Here is a 23606-nt window from a genome sequence, read left to right on the forward strand (position 1 = left end):
AAGGTGTAAAAGACTTGATCCAGCCCACTTGATGGAAGGCGTCTTCCCTGAGTTACAGGTCAGAACAAGCGCCTGGAAGGCATAATCTCCCACTCACAGACGGGTCCCCTCTAGAGTCAGTCAAACCCCGAGAAGCACCAAAACTGTTACTCTGAATCAATGTGTACCAACCCTATTTAATATGCGGCTTTTCGGCATGCGCTCTTCAAACATTTGGCTGTATGAAGAAATCAAATTGGTGGCCTTCCTAATCTAGCCGCTAAATTTGATTTGACTTCAGTAAACTCAAAATTTTGTCAACAACTAAAAACCAAATTTCATACAAAAATCCAGATTTCCAGCTGACTTTGAAAAATAAAGATACCAACAGGGAACAGTCAGCTGGAGTGGTTGCCCCTTTTGACAATTTTCAATCCACAGATTCCATTAATCTTTTTAGATCCTCTAATTACAACTCCCTGATGTGGTTATTTCTACCTTATCTGCTAAGCCCCTTGTGTTTGAGTATTTTATTTTACTGCAAGGAAATATACCATGAAGGAACTGTTTTTCTTTTTTAGAAAAAAATAATTAAACTCTGCCCTTGAGAAGTTGTCCAATAATTTTATATAACTTCAGCAAAATTTTGCATGTTGAAACTCTGACAATTTAGTAATCTATACAAGTACAAGTAGTACCAAATAACTCAGATAACTTCAAATTAGATAAGTAGCCTGAGAAAGAAGTTTGGGACAGACTGAGGTTGCAATCCCTGTTCCAAGACTTCTAGTTGTACAGCTCTGGGTAAATGACTTAAGATTTTCTAAAACCGTTCAGCTCTCAAATGGAGATATTCTCACCTTCTCACAAAGCTACTTTGAGAATTATTACAGCACCTGTATTAAGGTGGTACAAAACACTATTTCCTTTATGTTCAAAAATTTAAACTGACTCTAGCTTTTAAAAAGTAAAACAAATTTATCCCACATGATTCTATAATGAAATGTCAATAAGGAGTTAAAAGAATAATAAATGAAAAATTTAACCCAGTGAAATGTAATCACAACGCTGTCATTCAGAGAGCTGCTAAGTCAAAATCAGAGTGAGAACATATGCTGTGTGTTCCCACTGAGCTAGGAAACTTGTTTTTCAGTACTTAATGCTTCATTTTACTTTTTGCTTTGGTCTTTTATAGGGAGAAAAAGGCATTTTAAGAGACCTTAATATAAAATGTAGTTATTAATAATAATTAGTAGTTAATATGAAAATATAGTTATTCCATTTCATTACACTATTAGGTAATTAATAAATCAGTATTAAATTAAATTAAATCAAGTCAGTAGATATTTGTTGTGGCAAAAGTATTAATTTAGGTGCTGTAAATATTTTTGGATTAGTAATTCTGCTGTATGTTTAAAAATTATTCCTACTACAGAACTACTTACTATCCTTAATATACATTTTCAGTGAGAGAAGTAGACAATATATGATTTTATTAATAAATAGTGTGAAAGCATCAGTGATAACTGTTTAAACATTAAATTCTTTTAAACATCCATGTTTTGGCTGTAATGTGCATATTGGCCTCTATGGCACTGCAAGTAAACACATGAAAATAGTTCCCATTTCCATGCACAGGTATTCAGCTATTACACCTTTTACAAATTATTATGGACCAGGTAACCTTTGCAATAATTAATATTATTTGGACAGCCACAATTAAATGAATATTAAAACGAGAAGTAGGTTATGTTCAATGTCAAGCTATGTCCTATGCTCTAGATGTAGGTTGTAATATTTAATGTAATTTAAAACTTAATTTTCTTATTTTTTTTAAGAGGACATGTTTTGTATATGTGGGTGCTCAAGTGAAAACCAAGGAATGCATTCTTTGACCATATTTAACAAAATTTTGACCACACACAAAAGGATGTTTGCTCCCTCCTATAAAAGATGCAGTGTACTTGCTCATAAGCTCTCTCTCCAGGCATCATTTCCCATGCCATTAATGAAAATGCTTACAAGCACCAGCCCCAGAATTCTGTCTTCAAGGAAAAGTTATAAAGCTAAAAAAGAGTGGCTCATTGTATTTAAGAAAAAGTCAAATTCCAGCAACACTAATGCTAAAAAGGACATCGATTGGATTTCTTAACTTCCACGAAGTATAGTATTTCCATGAGTTTTCTATTATGTGCAGATTTCTTTTCCTTAAGAAGTAAAATGAAGTTTGAACAGTACAGTCTGTGGTGTGGTCACATCAGCAACTGCCAGTTCTTGCCCATCAACAAGTCCCAACTCTAAGATGAAAAAAAGCACAATTAACCAAAGCAAAAAAACTGTACAGAAGGGATAAGAATACATACTTTCTATACAAACCACAGAGTATTATGGTCTAGATAAACATCAAAATGCAGTTCTATTTAACCAAGGCAATGTTACTTATTCCTTTTGAGATTTTCTTAATGTTCTGCTGAAAGAGCAATTAATTCTATTATTATTTCTAAGGATATATTATTATGACAATATCATTATTTAAAGGCATTAAGAGGAAATCTAGAATAAACATTTATTACTTTTACCGAAAAAAAAATAATAAACTGATTACTAAATATACTCATTTAAAATACCTTTCAATGTCTTGGAGAGATTTGGCCTTGTTCGTTCTTCAATAGAGGTTACTGACTAGAAAACAAAATTATTTTAATATAAAGCACATTAAATAAAAATTGTAATAGATTTTTCAAAGAAAATGGACACTGAACACTGATCACCTGTAAGTAAAGTGTTCTATTTTTTCCCTCTAACGTTGCTGTGATAGCTGGAGATTTCATCTGCCTAAATATAATTATGACAAAGAAAAATCAAAGATCACTTTTTAAAAAATAATTCTAGTTTTTAAAGTTTTAAAAATCACAAAAATTATTTCTACAACAGAACACTTACAGAGAAGCACTATTGGTTAGATAATCCAAAACCTCCTGCAATTTAGCTGATGGAGAAAACTGAATATTTTGAGGAAGCTGGCTACAAGCTGGGCAGTTTTCCTACACATACAAGACACAACAAATCACAGTGCTGCACACAGCAATACTAATTTCTTTATAACAATGAAATGAAAATCAAGTCGTTTTACAGTCATGCATATTCCCTATGAACACATTTTTATGTTTTAAAACCTACTTTTCAAAACAGACCACTTTTCCTAAATTTTTTGCTCCATAGTATTTATTTCAGGTTATAACTACAAAAGATGTATATAGCAAGTAGGGTGGTTCTGAACATTAAAAACACTTAGTGTGTTGGCAATTTTGTTCATATTTTTAACCACTCAAGATCTGAAAATCAAAGTATGCATGATCAAAAAGTTTCCGTTAGTATAATACTACCAACCTTTCTCTCTGCTTCAAACGTGTATGTGTACAGTCCATCTACATCATTGAATACCAAGTAATTATTAAGGGGAATATATGCACTGTAATGAAAAAACATTCATCTTTATATAGTTGATCCAGGTCAAAACATAAATTCATATACATATTAAAAATGAAACCCATTACCTTGTGGCTATTTTAAAAACCTCAGTGGCACACACGGCTGAAAAAAGAAAAGGTGCTTTAACTAAATGAAAATTAGACATTTAAGATTAGAAGATTTTTAAAAGTCAGTTATAAAACAGAAGAGGTAAAAATACAAGGCTATATTGATTTAAAAATATATATACAACAGATAAAAACAAACCTGCAATTATGAAATAAATAATATAAATCATAAAAAATTTTTATATTTTTAAAAGAAAAATACATAGATAATATAGTCATTTTAAAAGACAGAAAATAACAAATCTTGTATTTGTTTTGTATAATCCAAGTGATAGAGTAATGTTACGTTTTACTTCCTCTTCAGATTAGTGAGCAGCCTATTGTACTGATTTTAAAAAATGGTAATAAAATGTTTACTGCACAGTTTATGACAGAATCTACAACAAAATATATACAAGATCCAATAGCCTGTTCTTTGTGGACAGCTTAATTACACCACCCACTGAGGAAGGTATTAAATTCCTAGAACATGAGTTTTCTGCCATCAAGAGCTGCAGCAAAGTCAGTTTAGATATTGAATCAAACTCTGAAGGAAAGAAAACAGAATGAAGCAGTATTGTTTTTCTCACCTGCAATGACTGCATTTGTAGAAGCTACTGCAGGAATGATTCGTTTTACAACCCCTGAAAAAATAACTTTTATTAAAATATGATCATTTCTTTAAAAAAAATAGAATAGTTATCTAAAATTAAGCAGTATGATTATTTAATACCATTTTCCACAACTTGATTTTTCAGGCTTTCAAGTCAGAAAACAGGCTTAACTCTAACCATGAAATAATCTTTCATATTCCCATCATTTTGTAGCACATTCAAAACCTTGAACAAGTTACAGTAGCACAGAAAACTCTTTACTAAGTTTCATATAAAGGTAAGACAATAATAGCTAACAATTAGTGTTTACTGTGTTATTAGTATGAAGATTAAATAAGAGTTTTCATAATACCCTTATGTTAGCTTTTACTCTGATTTTAAAGGAAAATGAAAAGTAGCATTCACAGCTATACACCTATATAGAGATATATACAGTAAGTGATAGGGGTGGTATTATGAACCCAAATCTGTTCCAAACTGCATGATCTTAACTGATACATTATATATGCTACACTCTATAAGGTTTAAGTATGAACAGTTAATAGTTACCTCATTTTTACTCATATAATAGTTTCACCATCTGATTCACAAAAATTTACAACTAAAAATTGCTCCTGATCATCTCTGCTTCACTCCACAACTTGGACTACGTAAAATATTAAATACAGTTCTCCATTTCTACCCTAGTTTTTTCATACCAGCACTCATGGATTAGGAATGAACAAAGCCCCACCTTAAACCGTTTTTTTGTAAATACAAATATTCCATAAAATCTTATCTGAATTTTTCTTTTTAAAACACAAAAAACTTTAGAGAAAAGTGGCCATGTTATCTTGGAGTGTGAGGGATCACTGAAAGATATGTTCCCAAAACTTCAGGTGTAGGCAGGTTTCAAAAACTTCAGAAAAAAAGGTAAATATCTAAGAAGACATGAAAGAAAGACAGTTAAGAAGTTTGGCAAGTTTTTTAAGAAGTTGATTCTGACCATATGATTACATATAATCTCAGAGAAGGGGAAATCGGGAGGGACTCATGTCATGATGGTTAAACTGGAAGCACTCCATGGAACCACGTACAGCAGGATGTCCTCAAAAGACGAACAGGCAGGCAGAGAGGAGTATAAGAAGACACAGTGCCCCATAAGGAGATTGCTGAGATGATAAGGACTTTCCCCATCTCCCTGAAAAAAGCTAGACTTCACTTCCAATTTTGCTTCTGGACTCCTTCTCAAGGCTGAAGAGTACACACCAAGCCTGCTAAAAGGTATGGAAGACTGAATGAGACTACATATTGAAATTAATTTGTAGTTCCTCATCAGGACAAACTGAATTCATTTATTATTTCAAACAATTACCAAATGGGCACTTTATGCCACACACTGTTCTAAGTGCTGTGCAGAGTAGCGGTGAGAAAAAATTACCTTGCTTCCAATTTTGGTAGGGGAGATAACATGTTAGTAAAGACAGAAGAAAATTCCAGATATTGAAGAGTTCTATGAAGAAAGTAAAGCAAGGTATGTGTTAAGAGTTGACAGTGGTAGAGGCAACCCAATAGACTGGATGGTCAGAAAAGACCCCCCTAGGGAGGTGATAACTTGAGCAGAAACCTAATGCATGAGAAACACACAGTTGGGGAAAGAGCATTTCTGTAAACAGCAAGGGGAGAGGCTCAGAGCAAGGACGTAAGAGTGTTAAGTATGAAACATTCTTTGCACAGAAAAACGAGGCTAGCATTATTTCTGAGCAATTATGAAACAGTACAATAGTGAATGGCTCAGAGGTCATTTTCAACTGAATGATCAGGAAAACTGGTTAAATTGATACTTGAGGGATAACCAGTCAGCTTTCAGGGGATCCAAGAGGAGCATTCCAGGTATAAGGATCAGAATATTAAAGCTCTAATGTGGGAATAATTTGGTGTGTTCATGGAACACAAATCAGGTCAGAATAGGTGGAGCACAGGCAGTAAGGGGTGTGTAAGAATGGAATTTTCAAATGACATTTTTAGAACATCCATAAATATAAGGAAATAATCACAGAAGAGAAATGGCAGATTTTCAAAAAGAAGACAGTACTCTTTGTGGTGAATTTGGTGATGATCTTGGACAAAATTCTAGAAAGGATGAACTGTGAGTACCTAGATTAGGAAACACTAATCACTAAGATTGAGCACTACAACTGTTCACGAAGGCAAGTCATGTCGGGCTCATTTAGTTATTATGACCAGCTTGGCTCTGCAGGACAACGCGAATAACAGTATACCCAGGCTTCAGTAGAGTATTTTAGTGGACAGTAACTTCAAAGAATCAAAAGTATGGTAGCAATGTAAACAAGCAGACAAAACAAAACAAACACCCCTACTCCACTCTAACTTGCAACAATTATCATGTTTATTATAAGCTGTTTTAAGACAAATCCTTGAATGCTGCATTCTAGCCTAGGCAGTTGAGAAGTGTGGATAACTGGAATATGGTTAGAAAACAACATGGTGGGAACTTAAAGTCATGCAAACAAGTCAACGGTTTAAAGGAACTAGGAAGGTTGATGGCAGTGATAAAAACGAGGAGAGAATGTAATCACTGCTCTCCACATGTTAAGGACTATTAAAAGGTAGTTAGATTTTACATGGCACACCCTGGGACAATACTCAAACCAAACTAAAGAGATTTCTGCTCAATATACAGAATAATCATCTTAATCCAAGTGTGAAAGAAATTGTCCCAGGAGGTGATAAATTCACCTTGAGTGAAAAGAGAAAATGAATGGCTCGACTTGTAAAACTTGAGGCCTCTTCCAATGCTAAGTAAATAAGATTCAATGATTTATAGTAAGTTCCTCCTAGCTAACAAGTAGTTTGGATTCTGTTGAACTCAGTTTCCTCTTATCAAATTTGGGGCACCTGGAAACTATTTCCATGGTACCTTTACTGAACCCCAAATGGATGGTGCAATCCAAAATCACTTATCCATTATATCCTTCAAAGCATCCCCAGCCGAAGAAAAGAATCTCCCATGATCATAACTCGTGGCAGTTGACTAACTTACCTTGAGTGAGTCTATACGTAACACCCCTAATATTATATTGTGATGCTCGCTCTAGGGATTTTTGGAAAATCCATTGAATATGATCAGGATCATCTCCATCTAATGGAATGCCTTCTGTTAGAGGGAAAAAAAGGAGAGGAAGGCAGAAACATGCAAACATAAATTAACTTCTTTTAAAGTAATTACCCAAATAAATAATATAAGTGAATACATATTTTATGTAATTCTGGATTATGAAATTAGGTTTATTACCTCCAAAAGGCTGTTCCTTAGGCCACTGCAATATCCTTACATACTCAATACAGTGTTCTGGTAGCCTGGGCATAGATGCAATGGTGCACATGGGAAAATTAACCTAAAACCAGAATTTGCCTTTTTTAAATGGATTTTAAACTATCAAATATTTAAAGATGAAGTTTCTAGGTATGATATAGTTTGTAACAGTTTCTTACAATTCATCTTAGCCTTCACTTACAGAAACAAAACATTTTAAACTATAAATAACACAAAACTAACAGAGAACACCTGAGTCACCTCAGGTTGATCTACCTATAAAAATAGGTTTTCCCTACATTTATACTGTATATAAATTTACTTTTTAGACCATGAGAAGAAAAGTGCAGAATAAATTCCTAAATATGACATTTTGTTGTTGACCTGGTATTTAAATTTGAAGGTATAAAACAAACCAGAACAATAGCAAAAAAAAAAAAAATTCACCGAGTTAAATCTATTCCAAGTAAATACTCATAAAGTTACTTATATTTATAAAGCAAAATTCCAACTGCCTGTTAAAGGATGTAGGTACATTAAAGAGAACCATCTTTGGAAGGAGCCTTCTCACCCCTGGTATCTTTATTTCCCTAAAACAATCACTAGCAGAAAGAAAAAAGATAATAGCTCCATCCCAGTAGATAACTTTGTAATTAATCCTTAACCCCCTACCCTCCAAAGAAAAAAAAATTAATACAAATAAATGATGAGAACAGAAGTTATCAATATTATGATATTCCATCTCTATCTTTCCTCATATTTATGATCCTTCTTCTTAGCATAATTTCTAGAAGATAGTTACTCCTAATTAAAAATCCAAAATACTGACTAGACATAGTAATTCAATGCTAAGCTTACTCCAAGATCCTACAGGACAAATGCATACATTATTTGATTACCTGTGGTGGATACAGTTCCAGTGTGCACTCAATACAAGCAGTCATTCCAGGCAGAATCACCCGAGCATTTCCTTTAAAACCTTCTGTCCCTCCATCTATCAAAGGGACAATGGAGCTTGGATCTAATACGCCATCTTCATAATTCAGAAGAGATATCTAGGAAAATTAGTGGAGGATTTTAAAAGGAGAGGGAGTAATTCCAAGAGGAGCATGCTGTCAAATAATTCTACAAGTTAATCACACGACTGAATACTAATATATCAAATCAAGGGATTACAATATTAGCAATTAATATCCCACCTAAAATTATTGACTGGAAATAAATAATGAAGTATATCTATTTAAATGAAAAATTAACTTGATTTTTTCAAAAATATGATATGGAATTCTATTTTACTGTATGTTAAGAGCAGCAGCAAGAACTTCAGAGGCCCATAACAACACTGAAGTCCTTACCAGCATGCCATTTATCCATCTTCTGGCTATGATAGAGTCTAGTCCACATACAATTATATGAAATTCTACAAGAAAAAAAAATGCAAGTTTAGTTTTTAGAAATACCATCACAAAATAATTCACTTTCTACAAAAGAGCAAAAAAGATACCCACGTTTTACTGCAATACATAGACACACACAGATATAACCTTTGAGCTATCCTTACACAGCAGCATATAAAAATGCAGCTAATGATGTCAACTAAGAATTCAAACAATGGCATTCTCTTTTCAATCACGTTACTGTAAAGCCACAAGGAAGAGATAAAAGCAAATGAACAAACAGCCTTCCAAATAGCTAGTCAGCAAGTAAAATACAGAATTTAGTGAGGATTTAATTTCAAGAAGACAACTTACGTCGATAGAAAGTATCATTAAAATCCTGAATCTTGTTGAAATGTCTAAATGTAAGTAAAGGAACTTAAGCTGCTTAATTTTTAATTTGCAAAATGAATTTAACAATGCCATAAGGTAGAAATCATAATATTTAAAATACCATCAATGTTCTCAACAGTGGAATTCAAGGAATCTGACAAAATGAACACAACCCTACTTCTGACAAAACCTTTCTAAACACTCCTCCCCTAACCACTTAGTTTCTCTCATCCCTGAACCCACAGATCATATTTATGTCTGTTATGCTTTCTACTCTGCTTCAGTTTTTATATAAAACCATAAACGCTGGGAAAGCAGAATGTGTCTTTGCTTGGTCCTCAACCATCCGCACCAAGCAAAGGGCAATAAACCTTTTAAGAGAATGGAACAAGCATATTAAAGTTCCCATTTAGCTAGGTGACTCTTAAGACTTACTGCACAAGTTGAGAATAGTACACCTTAAATTTATGCAATGTTGCATGTCAAATATACTTCATTGAAAAAAAAGTTACTGCAAAGCTAATTAACAAAAGCAACACAGATGGTTGCAATAGCTTTTCCAGGTGATTATGGTTAATGTTTTTTGGGGGAGTAATACTTTAATTTCTGTTCATTTAACTCAGTTTTCAAATCTCTTTTTACCCAACTAAACCCTATGGCAGTCTTCCCCTGCCTGTAGGCTGTAAAGGGAACCCCATTCAGAATTGGCTGTGGTGTTAATCAGTCACAGCACTTAACATTTTTAGCAGCATGTGTGTGCAGAAAGAAATTTTTTTAAACAATTTTTCTGAAGGAGCAATTTTTTATGTTTAATAACTTATTATCAACTTATTTATCTAAATTTACAACAAATAATCCATTTATATATTTTTAAAAAGCAGAGAGGAGAAAAGAAATACAATATATAATATGCTTGCCTTGGATTTTTTGTTCTGGCCTACATAAAGCTATGCAATTCAATTTTTTTTTTCAATTCATAATATATTCAACTCCAGCCCTCACTCTCTATTCTATAGCTTATGCTTACTGCTAGAACAGGGAGATCAAAAGAGACCCAGCGCAAACACTGGAGAAACAACAATAGGGGACCCAGGAGTCAGACCAAGAAAGAACCCATCTCCTGGATTTCTATAAAATACTCAAGTTTCACAGATCTCAGTAATGGGGATATACTCCTTTTCATTTTTCTTTCTCTCTATAGGAACCTATATTTGCATTAAGATTTTTTTTATTTCAAAAAATATACATGCACAGGAAGTTGCAAAGACAGTGCAGAGATGCTGTGTGTCCTTTACCCAGTTCCCCTCAATGGTTACATCTTATTTATTGTACAGTATCAAATCCACCAATGTGACATTGATGAAATGTGTGCATTAGTCCTGTCATTTAGGTACATGTATAGATTTGTTTAACCACCGCCATAAAGATACACTATTCCATCACCAAAGACTTTCCTCCTGTTACCCCTTTATCCTCACATATATCTCCCCAACCATGCCTAAGAATTCCTGACAGTCAACCACTAACTTGTTCCCCATCTCTGTAATTCTGTCATTTAAAGAATGTTATATAAATAGAATCATACAATATAAGACCTTTTGAGATTGGCATTTTTCATGCAGCATAATGCCCTTGATACCCATCCAAGCTGGTGCATGTTTCATGAGTTCCTTTTTTTGCTCAGGTTATTACGGTATGGCTGCACCACAGTTTAACAATTTACCTATTGACAGATGTTTGGGTTGTGCCATTTTTGGCACTGGAAATAAAACTGCTATGAACATTCAAGAACAAGTTTTTATGCAGACATAAGTATTGATTTCTCTGGGGTAAATTCCCAGGAATGAAACTGTTGAGTCATATGGAAAGAACATGCTCAGATTTTTAAGGAACAGCCTATTTTCCAGATGGCTATGCTAGTTTACATTTCCTACCGGCATTGCATGAGTGATCCAGTTATTCTGTATCTTTGCCAATATTTGACAGTGTCACTATTTTTCATTTTAGCTATTCTAAGTGTGTAGTAGTATTTCATTGTGACCATAGTTTGGATTTCTCCAAAAGATTTCATGTGCTTTCTGCCATCTTTAGTGAAATGTCTCTACATTTTTTTGCCCATCTTCTAATTGCATTGTTTTGTTACTGTTGAGTTTTGAGAGTTCTTTATATAATCTAGATAGGAGTCCTTTGTCAGATACCTACCTCATGAGTATTTCCCAGTATGTAGCTAATATTCTCACCCTCTTAACAGGGCCCTTCACAAAGCAAAAGTTTGTAATTTTGATGCAGTTCAATTTATCATTTTTTTTCTTTTACAGGTCATGCTTTTGATGTGGTCTATAAGGACTCTTCACCAAGCCCAGATCCTGAGGACTTTTTCTTGACTCCTTTGGAAGTTACCTTCCAAAGTTTTACATTTTACACTTAAAACCTTTAATACATTTTAAGTTAACTTGTGTAACTTTAAGGTTTAGGTTGAGGCTCATTTTTTTTATTATGGATATCCAATGGCTCCCCCAAAATTTGTGGAAGACTTTGTTCAATTATTTTTGCACCTCTGTTAAATATCAACTGGCCACACGTGTATGTGGCTATTTCTGTTTTCTCTATTCTGTTCTACTGATCTATGTCTCTTTGGCAACACTACAATCTTGATTATTGTAGCTACATACTAAGTCTTGAAATTAGACAGTGATTCCTCCCACTTTATTCTTTCTCAGAATTTTTTTAGGTGTTCATCTGCCCATCTGTATAAACTTTAAAATAGTCTTGCCTGTATCAACAAAAAATTTAGCAGGGATTCTGATAGCAATTGTGTTAAACTTGTATACAAATTTGGGGAGATGGGATATCTTCAGTATGTTGAGTCATCTAATTCTTGAACACAGACTACCTTGCATAAACTTACTGGCACTCCTTTCATTTGGCTATAATTTGTTAACTATCTATTTGCTACAATTAGGAGACACAAAGATTAACTAGATCCAGCCTACAAATTAGTAGTGCAGATATGCAACTGAAACTCAAATTAAGGGCAATAATACAAAATCAACAATAGAACTGGCTACATAAGATTAATTTTAAAATTAGGGCAAAAAAAATTTACATAACCTTAAAGAATGGAAGGAACATAAAGCAAAATATTATCAGAAGATACCTCAGTAAAAAGCTTACTGCTGCTGCTGCTTTATTTTTCTTTTTGCTTATCTGTACTTTCTGTGGTAAACATCTCTTTTATAATAAAGAAAAAAATAAAAGCTTTAAAGTAACTTTTTTGTCAAAAGGATACGGAACCACATTGCAATCAGGAACTCTGTCATTTAGAAATTCTGCGGCAACTTCAGCCTTAGGTCTTCCAACATCTTTAGGCCTACAGGAAAAATTACATTTAAATTATCATTCATGATATAAATGTAGATGACCTACAATACTTTATGTTCAAACATAAAAATAACCATGGCGAGTTTATTTAAAGGTTATTTAGAAGGAACATTTTTACCTAAGTATTTTTGATGAATAATTTAGTCATTCAACACTAAATATCAACCCATGATGTTAAATATTTAGCATCAACCCATGATGCATGTTAAATATTTACAAGTCTAATTATTTCTTAAGTGAAAATATGAACAGTGTGTTGCTCCCACCCCTGGTTCCCACTCTGGTCCCAGGCCCTGTAAAGCATAATGGCATGTTTCCTGGGGATTTGTCATTGCAGCACTTCCCAATGTAAAAAGTTATCCAAGACCTGAGCTTTCCAAGTATCTTTTCCAGGACCTTAGCTGAAATATACACAAGTCATTCTAGGGATACAAAACCTTCATTTATCCCCTTCTTCCCGTATGTATTGATTAAGTAGTAAATTTTGTGTTCCATAAGAAGCTGTAACCATGTTTTTGAAGAAGGAATAATTTCACAGGCATTATCTAAAATTGTAAAATATTACCAATATTTTTAAGAAGTTAAAAATGGAAGTCCTCAAAAAGTCATTCTTAGATAACCACCATAGCTATAGATAGGAAAAGACTTGAATTTTCTCATATCAAATGGCTATTTTCTGTCCTAGTATTTCCTCATTCTCCTCACAGAAATAAATTGCTCCCTCGTAAGTGCTTCATTACTCCTTTTTCACACATATTTTTGGTTATATACATAGGTCTATCATACCCAGTGGACTACGAACACCTGGAAGACAATGACTTTATTCTTATCTCTTTGTATTCCTTCATATCTAAGCACAGAGTAAACATTTTTAAATAAATGAAAATTTAAAAAATCAGTGTGCTTAAGAGAAATATTTTCCTTTAAAATTGGAATTTTAAAGAAAAAATTTTAACAGCTCAGTTTTCTTTTCTCCAATAAAGCAGTGTGATTTTTTTATTCAATACTTTTGATAAGAGTTTTATTCTTTGTCCTAACTTGCAATGGAAAGGCTCTAGCATAAGTCAAGGAATGAGATTTCAGCATCGCACTCAACTATTCTGGACAGAGCTCTTTAGGTATGTAAAGGGGATAAAGAAGACTTTTCAAGATTCTCTTAAGCTGTGAATTGTGTGTGCTTTCACAGTAGACCCCAAATAAAAGAACCTGCAGTTGGTTTCTGTGGGGACTAATTTACCATTCCAGGATCAGACTGTTCATCAGATTGTCTCACCTACAATACTGCACTTTGAATAACATGGTCTCACACACGTCCCCTTGCCAGGATACCTCAGCCTAACATTTAACCCTGAAAACAGGTACTTACACTGAGGGTTGCTCTGAGATTAAATGAGGTACTATAAAGAGTTAGAAAGTTCTTAATATATCCTGAGCACTGAACAAATATTAACTGTCATTATGATCTTCAATCATTATTTTAGCCACAAATTAATTGAAACGTCATGGCCTATTATCCATAACCAGTCAATTCAGTGCTGTTTTTTTTAAAGCATTCACACAGTGCAGTTTGGTTAGACTGCAAAGGACCCATGAACTTTTCCATAGAAAATGGAATTTTCAAGGGTTAAAAAATAAAGAAGCTTAGAAGTTAAATGTAAAGTTCCACTGTAATTACAATACTTAATTAACTTGACTTAATTTACTCCATCCTTCAATCTCTTTAATATCTTCTGTGAAGATAAAGTAGAGGGTATATGCCTGGCAAAAACTTAATTTTATGTTTTCTACAAGCCTAACCTTATCTTGCATACTTAAGATTATTTGAGCACTTTGTCAGTATTCTAATCTACTAAAGAGAGAAAAAAAGTCCTTATATTTCCATATCTGATTCTTTGACAAGCAACCAGACACTTTCATGTAAGCCACTCAAACCCCTAAATGCTCATACTAAACTTCAGATGACCCTTTCCTCAGATCCGCATCTATGGCCTTACTTCCAGCCTTTACCATCATTCCCAGGAAACCATTCCTAGATGCTGTCTGTATTTCATGTGTGTCTAAGGTAATTATCCTTCTTTGTTCCATTTCAATTGCTCTGTTTTCTCTCCTTAATTCTTCACTTTGTTTCTCCTTCTATGATAAGCTCAAACTGTCAGAACTTCACTGCCCCAGAGTCACCACTCAAATCTTGATTCCTAAGTCCCCATTAGTATACCTTACTAGGGCCTAATAGCTCCTGTTCTCTTATGAGATAAACTGAAGGAAAAGAGCAGCATTCCATGTCTTCAGGTCACAGTCACCCCAAAAATCACATAAGCCTTTTGGAAATTCCGTTAAAAAAAAAAAATCAAAAAACGTATTTTTGCTCAGAAAACTACTTTCACCAGAGTACCCAAAACTTTCTTGCAAAATTTTACCTAAAAAGGGAGTGGTATTTATTTCTTAAATAAATTAGTGTTATCCTCACAGTAGATTTTAAAAATTATTAAGCTGCAGTTTACTCAAGTTCAAATGATTATCAAAATTTTAAACTAAGATATTAAAACTTACCTAAATAAAAACTGCCTATTTAGATTGGAAACATCTATAGTGTCCATGTCTATAACATGAATTTGTCTAAAACCAGACAATGCCTGTGGGAATAAAAAAAATCCAATTAAGCAGAAGTTTCCTTACATGTGAAATTTTAAGACTTGTTTTCAATGGCATCATAAGTCTACATATGCTCAATAATAAATTCTGCATAATTGTATAATTAAAGAGCCTTACAAGGTGTTAAAATTCAGGGTTCTTGTAAAGGTCAAAAATCCGTTACTCAGTTTTAAACAGTCTATAGCCAAAAGGGAGCAACTTGAAATTTCTACAGTTGTTTAGAATCCCATAAGCTCATTTGTAATGTTTGGTGCTTTGCTGATGCTGCCAGACTGTTTTACTTTTCTTACTATTTAATAACTATATGTTATTGTTTCTCAGAATATTGTTAAAAGCAAGTCCTACAAGCTTTATCTTAGTTTACGTAACATTAAGCATGCCACAAATCAGAAACAATTATTACAAGATACATATTATAAACATACACATGTATATGTACATACACAAGGATTATCTTCAAACTGCACATACACAAGGATTACCTTTAAAGTACTAAATCAAGAACAAGCAATAAAAAAAAAAAACTGCACATACACAAGGATTATCTTTAAAGTACTAAATCAAGAACAAGCAATAAAAAAAATAAAAATAAAAATAAAAAAAAAACACCACACTTGTGTTTCAGTGATAATGCCATATATTCTAACAGTATAACCACTGTTCAAATTTACCAGCAGAAGCAAAGACTGAAAAAGTAAGTTTCAGTAATTAATTATGCTTTTCTGGTCTTGGTCAGTTTACTTAAGTCAACAAATTAAGGCCCCTGTCAATAGTTTCCCCATTTTTGTACCCCTCCTTAAGGCAAGAGATCCTCAAAAGAACTGTCTGTATTTGCCTTCTCTAAGTCCTGTCTTGTGCTTATTCTAAACCAACTTTCCCTGTCAGCACTCCACGGAAACAGCGCTTGTCAGGGTCACCAGCGCCTCCATGTAGCTTCTCCAGTGACCATTCCCAGTTTCTCTGACCTTACCCACCTGAAGTATCTGGCACGGTGTGGATCAATTCCTCCTCCTGAAAATATATTCTAACCTTAGTCATCACACTCACGAGAAATTTGAACACTTTTTAAAAATTGGCTTCTGGTCCACCACACTCAGGAAGGAGTTTCACCCCTGCTTTACTGGCCAGAATTTGGAGCGCCCTCGTGCTGGCTTAGGTCTGGTGCTCCCAATCTTAGACAAAGCCTGATCTGACAGACATCTCAAACTGAACAATTCCCAACACCAAACTCAATCATCCTTGCTTACCAACACCACCAACTGTTCTTTTCCCAGTCTCCTCGTTTCAGTAAATGCTACCTCCATCTCTCTCTTTCCAGTTGCTAAGCAAAAACCTTGTTGTGTCATCCTTGACTCCTACAACCAATCCATTAGCAAATTCTGCTGGCTCCATCTTCAAAACATATCCAGAATCTGACTGCCTCCCACCGCCTCCAACGTCATTGTCATCTCCTGCCTAGATGACTGCAACAACCTTCTAACTAGCCTCTCAGTTTCCTCCTCTGGTCTTCCTCAGCTCCTTTCTCAGTACATCAACCACAGAGATCCAGGTTAAAAGCCAGATCAAGTGAACTCACCCACTTAATTCCCTGCAGTGACTTCCTGACTTGGAATAAAAGGTAAAGGTCTTACAGGAGCCTCTAAAGCCTTTGTGACAATCACTCCGAGCTCCTCCATCTTCCATCGCCTTTCTGATATCCTCTTGGAAAATGCTCCCCTTATCCATCTCTGCTTGAGCTATAATGATCTCCTTGTCCTGGATCGTGTCAAGCTCCCACTTCACGGCTTTTGCACCTGCTAAGTGACTGATCCTCAGATCTTATCTCCAATTACTTGACATGTAAAATTAGTATATATCACGTTTTCAAATAACAACTTCAAAATGGACAAATCTAAGCACTGGGGGATTTCTACATACAATGCCTACGAAAACCACTGCCCATCCCCCTTAGTCGTTCTCCTGTAGAACTCTTTGGCACTGCAAGAGTATTTATGTCTGATAAGGTACTATCGTTTTGGTTCCCCATGTCACACATACTGCTCTTTATTCTGTGTGAGACGTGTCTCCTCAACGAGACTTCTAATTTATTAAGGGCATAGTACCGTGATGACCTACAATACCCACAGAACCCAGCACAGCACTGAGTACCACAGAGCTTCTTAAGTTTTTGCAGTTTCACTAGGAGTGACTTCAGCATTTCCTGGCAAAATTAACGTAGCTGTTTATATTTAAAGTTTAGCTCCATAGCCGACTTTTTGGGCCCTTCATTCGGCCCTTACCTGCCTCATTTTCAAAGGAGTCCACTCTAGCATTTCCACCTTTCTACACACCAATAAGAAGGCTAGTATACCACAGCTCTGAATCAATTCTTTCCCTACCCATTTTTGTTAAACTGATAGCCTTGTAAAAAAACTACTTCATTATCAAAAATCAATGAAACTAATTAAATAACAAATTATGGATTTCAACCAGTACATGGAAATAGCTTCACTAAACCCACCCTCTCTTAAGTCTCAGTAAAAACTAACAAAAACATTTAGCTCCAATTTTATGGGTCTCTACCACAAGGGCATCAAAGATTACTGTCAAATTAGGTCATCTAATGACCTAATGGTTCAGTGAACATAGCACTTGACTATGAATTAGTGACCTGTATTAGAGTCCAGGCATGATCACTATAATTCAGAAAGACTTGGTCAAGTCATCTAACTTCTCTGAACTTCAGTATCCCCCCTATAAGAAATGAGACAATGTCCTATCCACCTAACTGGGCTGTTCTGAGAAACATATGAAATAATAAATTCTTCAAAATTTCACATTAAAATATGAAATTAATGAGTGCTTTACAAGAGGAAGCACAAAGATTTGTTTGATAAAAAGCAGAGAAGAAAACAGAAGAATGTCCACCAATGACTTTATAGTCGAGGACTTCAGAATTTAAAAGGTTCATCTTCACTTTAATCATGGTCTGGAATTTGACCTGCTAACTTTAACAAACAAAAGCTCAGGAGAAAAAGTTAACAATCATAATGAATAAACTCCCTTATATGACAGAAAAGGAAAAAGGTTTAATTGTCACCAAGAAGAAAAATACATATTTAATATATATATATATACACAGACACACACACACACATATATGTATATATTACCAGATTTTTCAGGAGCTCACATCCTAGGCCGCCAGCTCCAATCACTAGAACTTTACATGTATCTAACAAAAACTGGAGAGACTGTAAAGAACGAAAAGGCTTATTAAAATATGGTTGATAAAAAATATAAGTAACCATCAATAAAGCAACAAGGCATAGTTTCTGATGCTTCCATGAAAAATTAAATTGAGGATAAGAGATTCTGTATTTAATAAATTATTTTAAATTTAGGAACAAGATAGAACCAGAAATTCTATAACCTGAATGATTTCAGGGAGTCAATTTTAGTGTTTTTAAATTCACTTTTATTATATGGAATTAAAGGGCTATTTCTAACAAGAAAAACTATGCCTACTTAAAAGTTAACTAATTTTTTTTAACTTTGAAAGGGGACAGAAATCATCAAATTCAGTTATTTAACTTCCTAAAGACAGAAAAATGTAAATATCTTTAGAACAGAGAAGCAAGCCCCGCACAAGATGGTTAAAGGTCTTAAAAAAGGTAAAAACAGCAATAGCTGCTTTCAAATACAGTGAGTGAAACTCACAAAACGTGGTATGACAGAATAGATAAAACTCTTAGAAAAACGCATATGAGCAGAAATACAATTTAAAACAATCAAAACAGAAGTATCTTAAATAATCAAGCCAAAAAAAAAAATATTGAGAAGCACAAGAAATACAGAATACTATCAATTCTGTCCAAGATTAAAAGAGAGAAAATTTATCCAGATGAGACACTGAGTCAAATCCAAGAGTCTGCACCTTAATTTTAGGAGTAGTATTTCTATTTTGAAACATCTCTTTACAAATACAAAAGGATATAAAAATGTACTACAAAGAGTACTTTTTACTAACTCGAAATAAAAAAGAGGTCATATCTAATTGAATGGTTAAGTAAGACACTACCAGTCCAAAATTCTATTCCTCTATTAAAAAGCAGTCACATAATTTTTAACATGCAATTAATTATATTCAATTCTAAGTAAAGATGCTCATTTCAACAAAAATTCAAAATTTAAACAAGCACATCTATATTCCTATCAAAACTAATTTCTCACAGCAAGGCTAAAAATGGAGTGTTTCTCAGAAGTCACTGCAAACTAGAATTTTAAGTGAAGTATAACTTAGAATTTTAAATGAGGTTATGAAGTTATTTTCCTCTTGAAAAAGTTCAACATAGTACATGAGAAATGTAAAAATGGCTCAAATATTAGTCATTCAAATAAAATCGACTGCAAGTATCAATTTAGTATTTCAAGATAACTTACACAGCTGTATTAGTATTTTTATTATAAGAGCAAATTAAAAAGGAAGAATTTTATTATTTTTGAAACATAAAACTATTAGAGGAGTTACTTAAAAATAAATGTTTCTCACTTCAGTGCTTGGTTCGAAATCAGGGTGTGTGAAGGGTCCAGATCGCTCGAGGAACTTCTTTACATGGTTCCAGCGACCTTCCCAGTCTCCAGTGTCCCCACACCCACCATCAACAGCCATTCTGCACAGAACACAGTAAATTCAACTGCAAAGATCAATATGAAAGAGCCACCCCTACAACGATTATGGTTTCCCCAAATGAAAAGGTAACCACACGAGATGCTCAAATAAAATGGGAAATATTCATAATGTGATTATGCTTATGCTTTTAATTTCATTCTCTTGCCTCTTGTATAGTTTGAAGTTAAAAACTGCATGTGTTTGATGAAATCAGTCAGTCTACATGTTTCTGGGTTCCTATAGCAACTCAAGATAAAATTTGGAAATACTGGTCAATTGGTTAGAAAGAGGGTTTCCTACATTTGGAATTTACAAAATATCACTGCAATCTTCCCCATCTGTTCTATCAACACACTTGGATCAGGAAATATCAGTTACAGGAAGAAAAAAACAAAAAGCTCCACTTTCAGAACTGGCTGTTTCAAATCTCAATACAGCTCATGAGTCCAAGATTGAAAGGTGTGAAAGATTATTTTTGATGAGAGGAACTTTCACACATTTTCTCTGAGAGGTCCCAATTTCCAAAAAACAGAATCTCTTAATGCTGTGAGGTGGTTTTTGTTGCCACTAAACAAAGTTTTAGGTTACAAAACCACACATAGGAATTATCATTTAGAAATCGTTTACACAACTGAATAAGGAGGGATACCTCTAACAAAAATGCAACTTCTACTCAGTTCAAGATTCATGTTTGGTTGTGATTATTTTTAATTTCAAATTTCCTTTAACTCCACAATTTCTACCTCCCGATACATTAGTAACATCCACTTTTCACAAAAGAGACAAGGAAGCTTTTGATGTCACAGCTGGGTTGCTTCCACAATTAACACTGGGACCTTGAGCAGATTACTCAATAGTCATAAACCTCATGTGCAGGTTGAATATGGCTACTTCTAAAGTCAGTTTGAGGATTAAGAGATAATCCAGAGACCTTAGCATACTACTTTGCATATAGTTAAGTTTTCAAACTTTAACTGTTATTTTGAGCAAAAGAGGGAAGGAAATCAGATGGGAAGGAATGTGAAATGAAGCTTGTCACTGCAGTCCTCTTGCAATTTAAACTTTCTGAGGGAGATCTCTGACTCTAAAGCACTGCTACTGGGAATTGGCAGAGAAATTACTAACGCACCACACCCACTGCTTGAGAACTGTCTTCCCCTCCTTCGCAGACAGGAGGAAAAAGTATGTGGCATTAGCCAGGTCGGAAAACACTGTTTTAAATCTGTCACCCCACAAAACTAAGCATCTGATAAATCGCGTGTGTAATAATGAGGTAAATAAGCTCTTCAGAGTCAACACTCTCCTTTAAGAGCCAATGCAAAAATGACTGAAGTGCTTAGTACAGTATCTGATAAAGTTCTCATAAATAGTTTACAATTAATGCCGAAAGGCCAAAATCGGCCCAGTGTCCGTTTCGTGTGTGTAGGATTCCCTTTTCACAAGGTCGCGGCTCTGACAATTTGGAATGGAGGAGGGGGCGCCAGGGTCCTTCGGCAAGACCGTCAGGTCAAGCACCACCTGCCGTGTGGACCGCGGGCCCGGCGCGCGCCGAGAGACCGGGAGCGGCCCGCCGGGCCCCTGGGGCTGCGGCACGGGGGTCGGGGGATGAGGCCGCGCGGCCTGCGCTCCGGGTGCCCCCCTCCCAGCCCCCCGGGCCCGCTGCGGCTGGTCCCCTACGCCTGGGGTCGGGGAGGCGGGGGTCCCCGGAGAGAGCCCCGGCCTCCCGGCAGCACTAACTTCTCAGCCAGCAGCTCCTCTATTCTCCTTCTTTTCTTCTCCCTAAAAGAAAGAGAGAATAAAAGAAGGGTCAGCATCACGCTACACATTGGGCACCGCGAGGGGATGGGGGGCGAGGGACGGGGCGGGAGGCAGTGGGGGACCTCAGGTGGCGGCGGCGACCGCCCACGGCCGCGCGCTCCCACCACCAGCCCGGCCCGGCGCGTCTGGGGACCGACTACTTACGGCTCCTCGCCATCCGCCATATTGTTCTCCGCCTCTTCCCAGGTGCCCCCACTGCGGGCGGGGCGAGGGGGCAGGGAGAGGGCGGGGCGAGGGGCAGGACCGGCGGGGTGGGGCGGGGCGAGACTCCCGTGGGCTTTACAGCCTGCCCTTGTCATTACAATCTCGATTAACTACACTTAGGTAAATTTTATATAGGGTATAATGTTATGCTGCGTGAAAATACAGACGTAATACATTATATGTTTATGCAATTTTTATGTCCGTAAATAACCATAGAAAATGGTGTATTCTATGGAAAAAGTCTTTGGAACAGCAACCCCAATATGCCAGAGATCCCCTCTGAGGCAAACCGTTACTTTCTACTTTTCAGCACGGTCCCAACATCTTTGCATAAAGGTATGCACTTTAAGGACATCATTTATCTGAATCAGTTTGTAGCGATTGGATGGGGAGATTGTTATTGTTTTCCTTTGTGACTGTCAATACAAAAATTTTAGTGTCAGATAACAAATTCAGTGGTATTGGAACTAAACTGAAAGATGCTTTTTTTCCTGGTGAAAAAATGTATATTAGAAGAAAATCACATAGAAAAACACAAAAATTAAAGAATAACTTAGAACATCCATAGTTTCATCATCTATAGACATAAATAAATTATGATAAAATTTTGGACCATTTTCTTCCAGAGTCAGAAATAAATAGATGGATGTGTGTGGTTCTGTGTGTGTGTGTGGATGACTGGATACAGAAATGTAACCATGCTCAAAATATGTATACAAATATTTCATTCTTGGAATGAGACAAGACTGAAATTTAGAGTCAGAACAGTTTAAATCCTGACCTTTCCACTTAATAGCTACTTTAGGCACTTGCACACTTCTGTGTCTTCATTTGTAAAATATTTACCTCATAAAACTTTTTGAGAAGTAAATGAAATACACGGCAGTTCTCAAAACATAGTCCCTGATCAGCCTTACTAGCATCACTCAGGGAACTTGTTACAAATGCATATTGTCAAAGCCCTGGATGAGTCTGCAAAATAAAGCTTAAGAACCACTAAAATGGAGTACATTAAGCCTGATAGGTCATAAATGTAGTAGCTGTTAATAAATTATTATGTTTCATCTCCTCTTTGTCCTTTATTATTATCCCCCAGTCAGGCTTACTCCAATAGCATTCACTGAGTTGAAAGTCAGGACCAGGAGTCAGTAAACGGTGTTATAGGGTTCACAGTCCACAGTCTGTAGCAGAAGACACTATCTACTTTTCCAGGTCACATGTCTCAATGTCAACGCAGAAACCTTTTCTTGCCCAGACTACTCCACATATGGAAATTGCTGAGGTTAAATCCTTGCTTTTCAAAATAGGCTTATGTGGGCTGGCCCCTCAGCAATGCTACTTTCATAACTTTTGATTAGTGACAGTGAGCAATCACAGCCTCCTCGGATGGTGAAAACCAACAGGCATTCTACCCATTTCACAGCGAGAAAACTGAGGTGTAGGGACAGGCTGCTGCTGGGTGAAGAAGAGGTCTGCAAAGGCGCCTGGCCTTGCACCTGCATCTGGGACTAACATGCTGACTCACTGTGGTGGTACTTTGACAGATGCCGCCAGCACTCCCACTGGTCAGACCGACCAATTAGAAATACCCAGTAATGAAAGTAAAAGAGATGTGCAAGTGAAACCTGCAACAGATTTCATTTC

General features: G+C 35.6%; 1 protein-coding gene across 4 annotated transcripts; it reads right to left on the minus strand.

Moving 5' to 3' along the window:
- Nucleotides 1-1455: 1455 nt before the first annotated feature.
- On the minus strand, nucleotides 1456-21977 carry UBA3 (ubiquitin like modifier activating enzyme 3). 4 transcript variants are annotated; one of them, XM_037019249.2, is made up of 18 exons: nucleotides 21903-21977; nucleotides 21678-21719; nucleotides 19821-19941; nucleotides 18442-18522; nucleotides 15188-15270; nucleotides 12546-12626; nucleotides 9239-9282; nucleotides 8843-8907; nucleotides 8387-8542; nucleotides 7467-7569; nucleotides 7215-7328; nucleotides 4148-4201; nucleotides 3537-3573; nucleotides 3370-3451; nucleotides 2923-3023; nucleotides 2751-2814; nucleotides 2607-2661; nucleotides 1456-2276 (listed from the first exon to the last, which is right to left on the minus strand). In XM_037019249.2, exons 1-18 carry the CDS (start codon nucleotides 21920-21922, stop codon nucleotides 2188-2190), a joined length of 1392 nt encoding a protein of 463 aa, XP_036875144.1. In that variant the 5' UTR covers nucleotides 21923-21977; the 3' UTR covers nucleotides 1456-2187. The 4 variants fall into 4 exon arrangements, 3 of the variants coding, with proteins under 3 accessions (XP_036875144.1, XP_036875143.1, XP_036875145.1); XM_037019248.2 differs by having other exon boundaries at nucleotides 21618-21719; nucleotides 21903-21937; XR_005061570.2 differs by lacking the exon at nucleotides 2923-3023 and having other exon boundaries at nucleotides 21618-21719; nucleotides 21903-21937.
- Nucleotides 21978-23606: the final 1629 nt, after the last annotated feature.

The sequence above is a fragment of the Manis javanica genome, chromosome 3 (genome assembly GCF_040802235.1).
Source record: "Manis javanica isolate MJ-LG chromosome 3, MJ_LKY, whole genome shotgun sequence".
NCBI lineage: Eukaryota > Metazoa > Chordata > Mammalia > Pholidota > Manidae > Manis > Manis javanica.

What these genes read in the sequence shown, in the direction of transcription:
- UBA3 (XM_037019248.2), bottom strand. Translation starts at nt 21,922, where the DNA reads ATGGCGGATGGCGAGGAGCC. An exon ending in ATTTCGAACCAAGCACTGAA is followed by an intron (nt 18,523 to 19,820) that starts GTGAGAAACATT and finishes CGTTCTTTACAG; the next exon opens with TCTCTCCAGTTTTTGTTAGA. An exon ending in CCTGATTGCAATGTGGTTCC is followed by an intron (nt 9,283 to 12,545) that starts GTATCCTTTTGA and finishes ACTTACATTTAG; the next exon opens with ACATTTCAACAAGATTCAGG.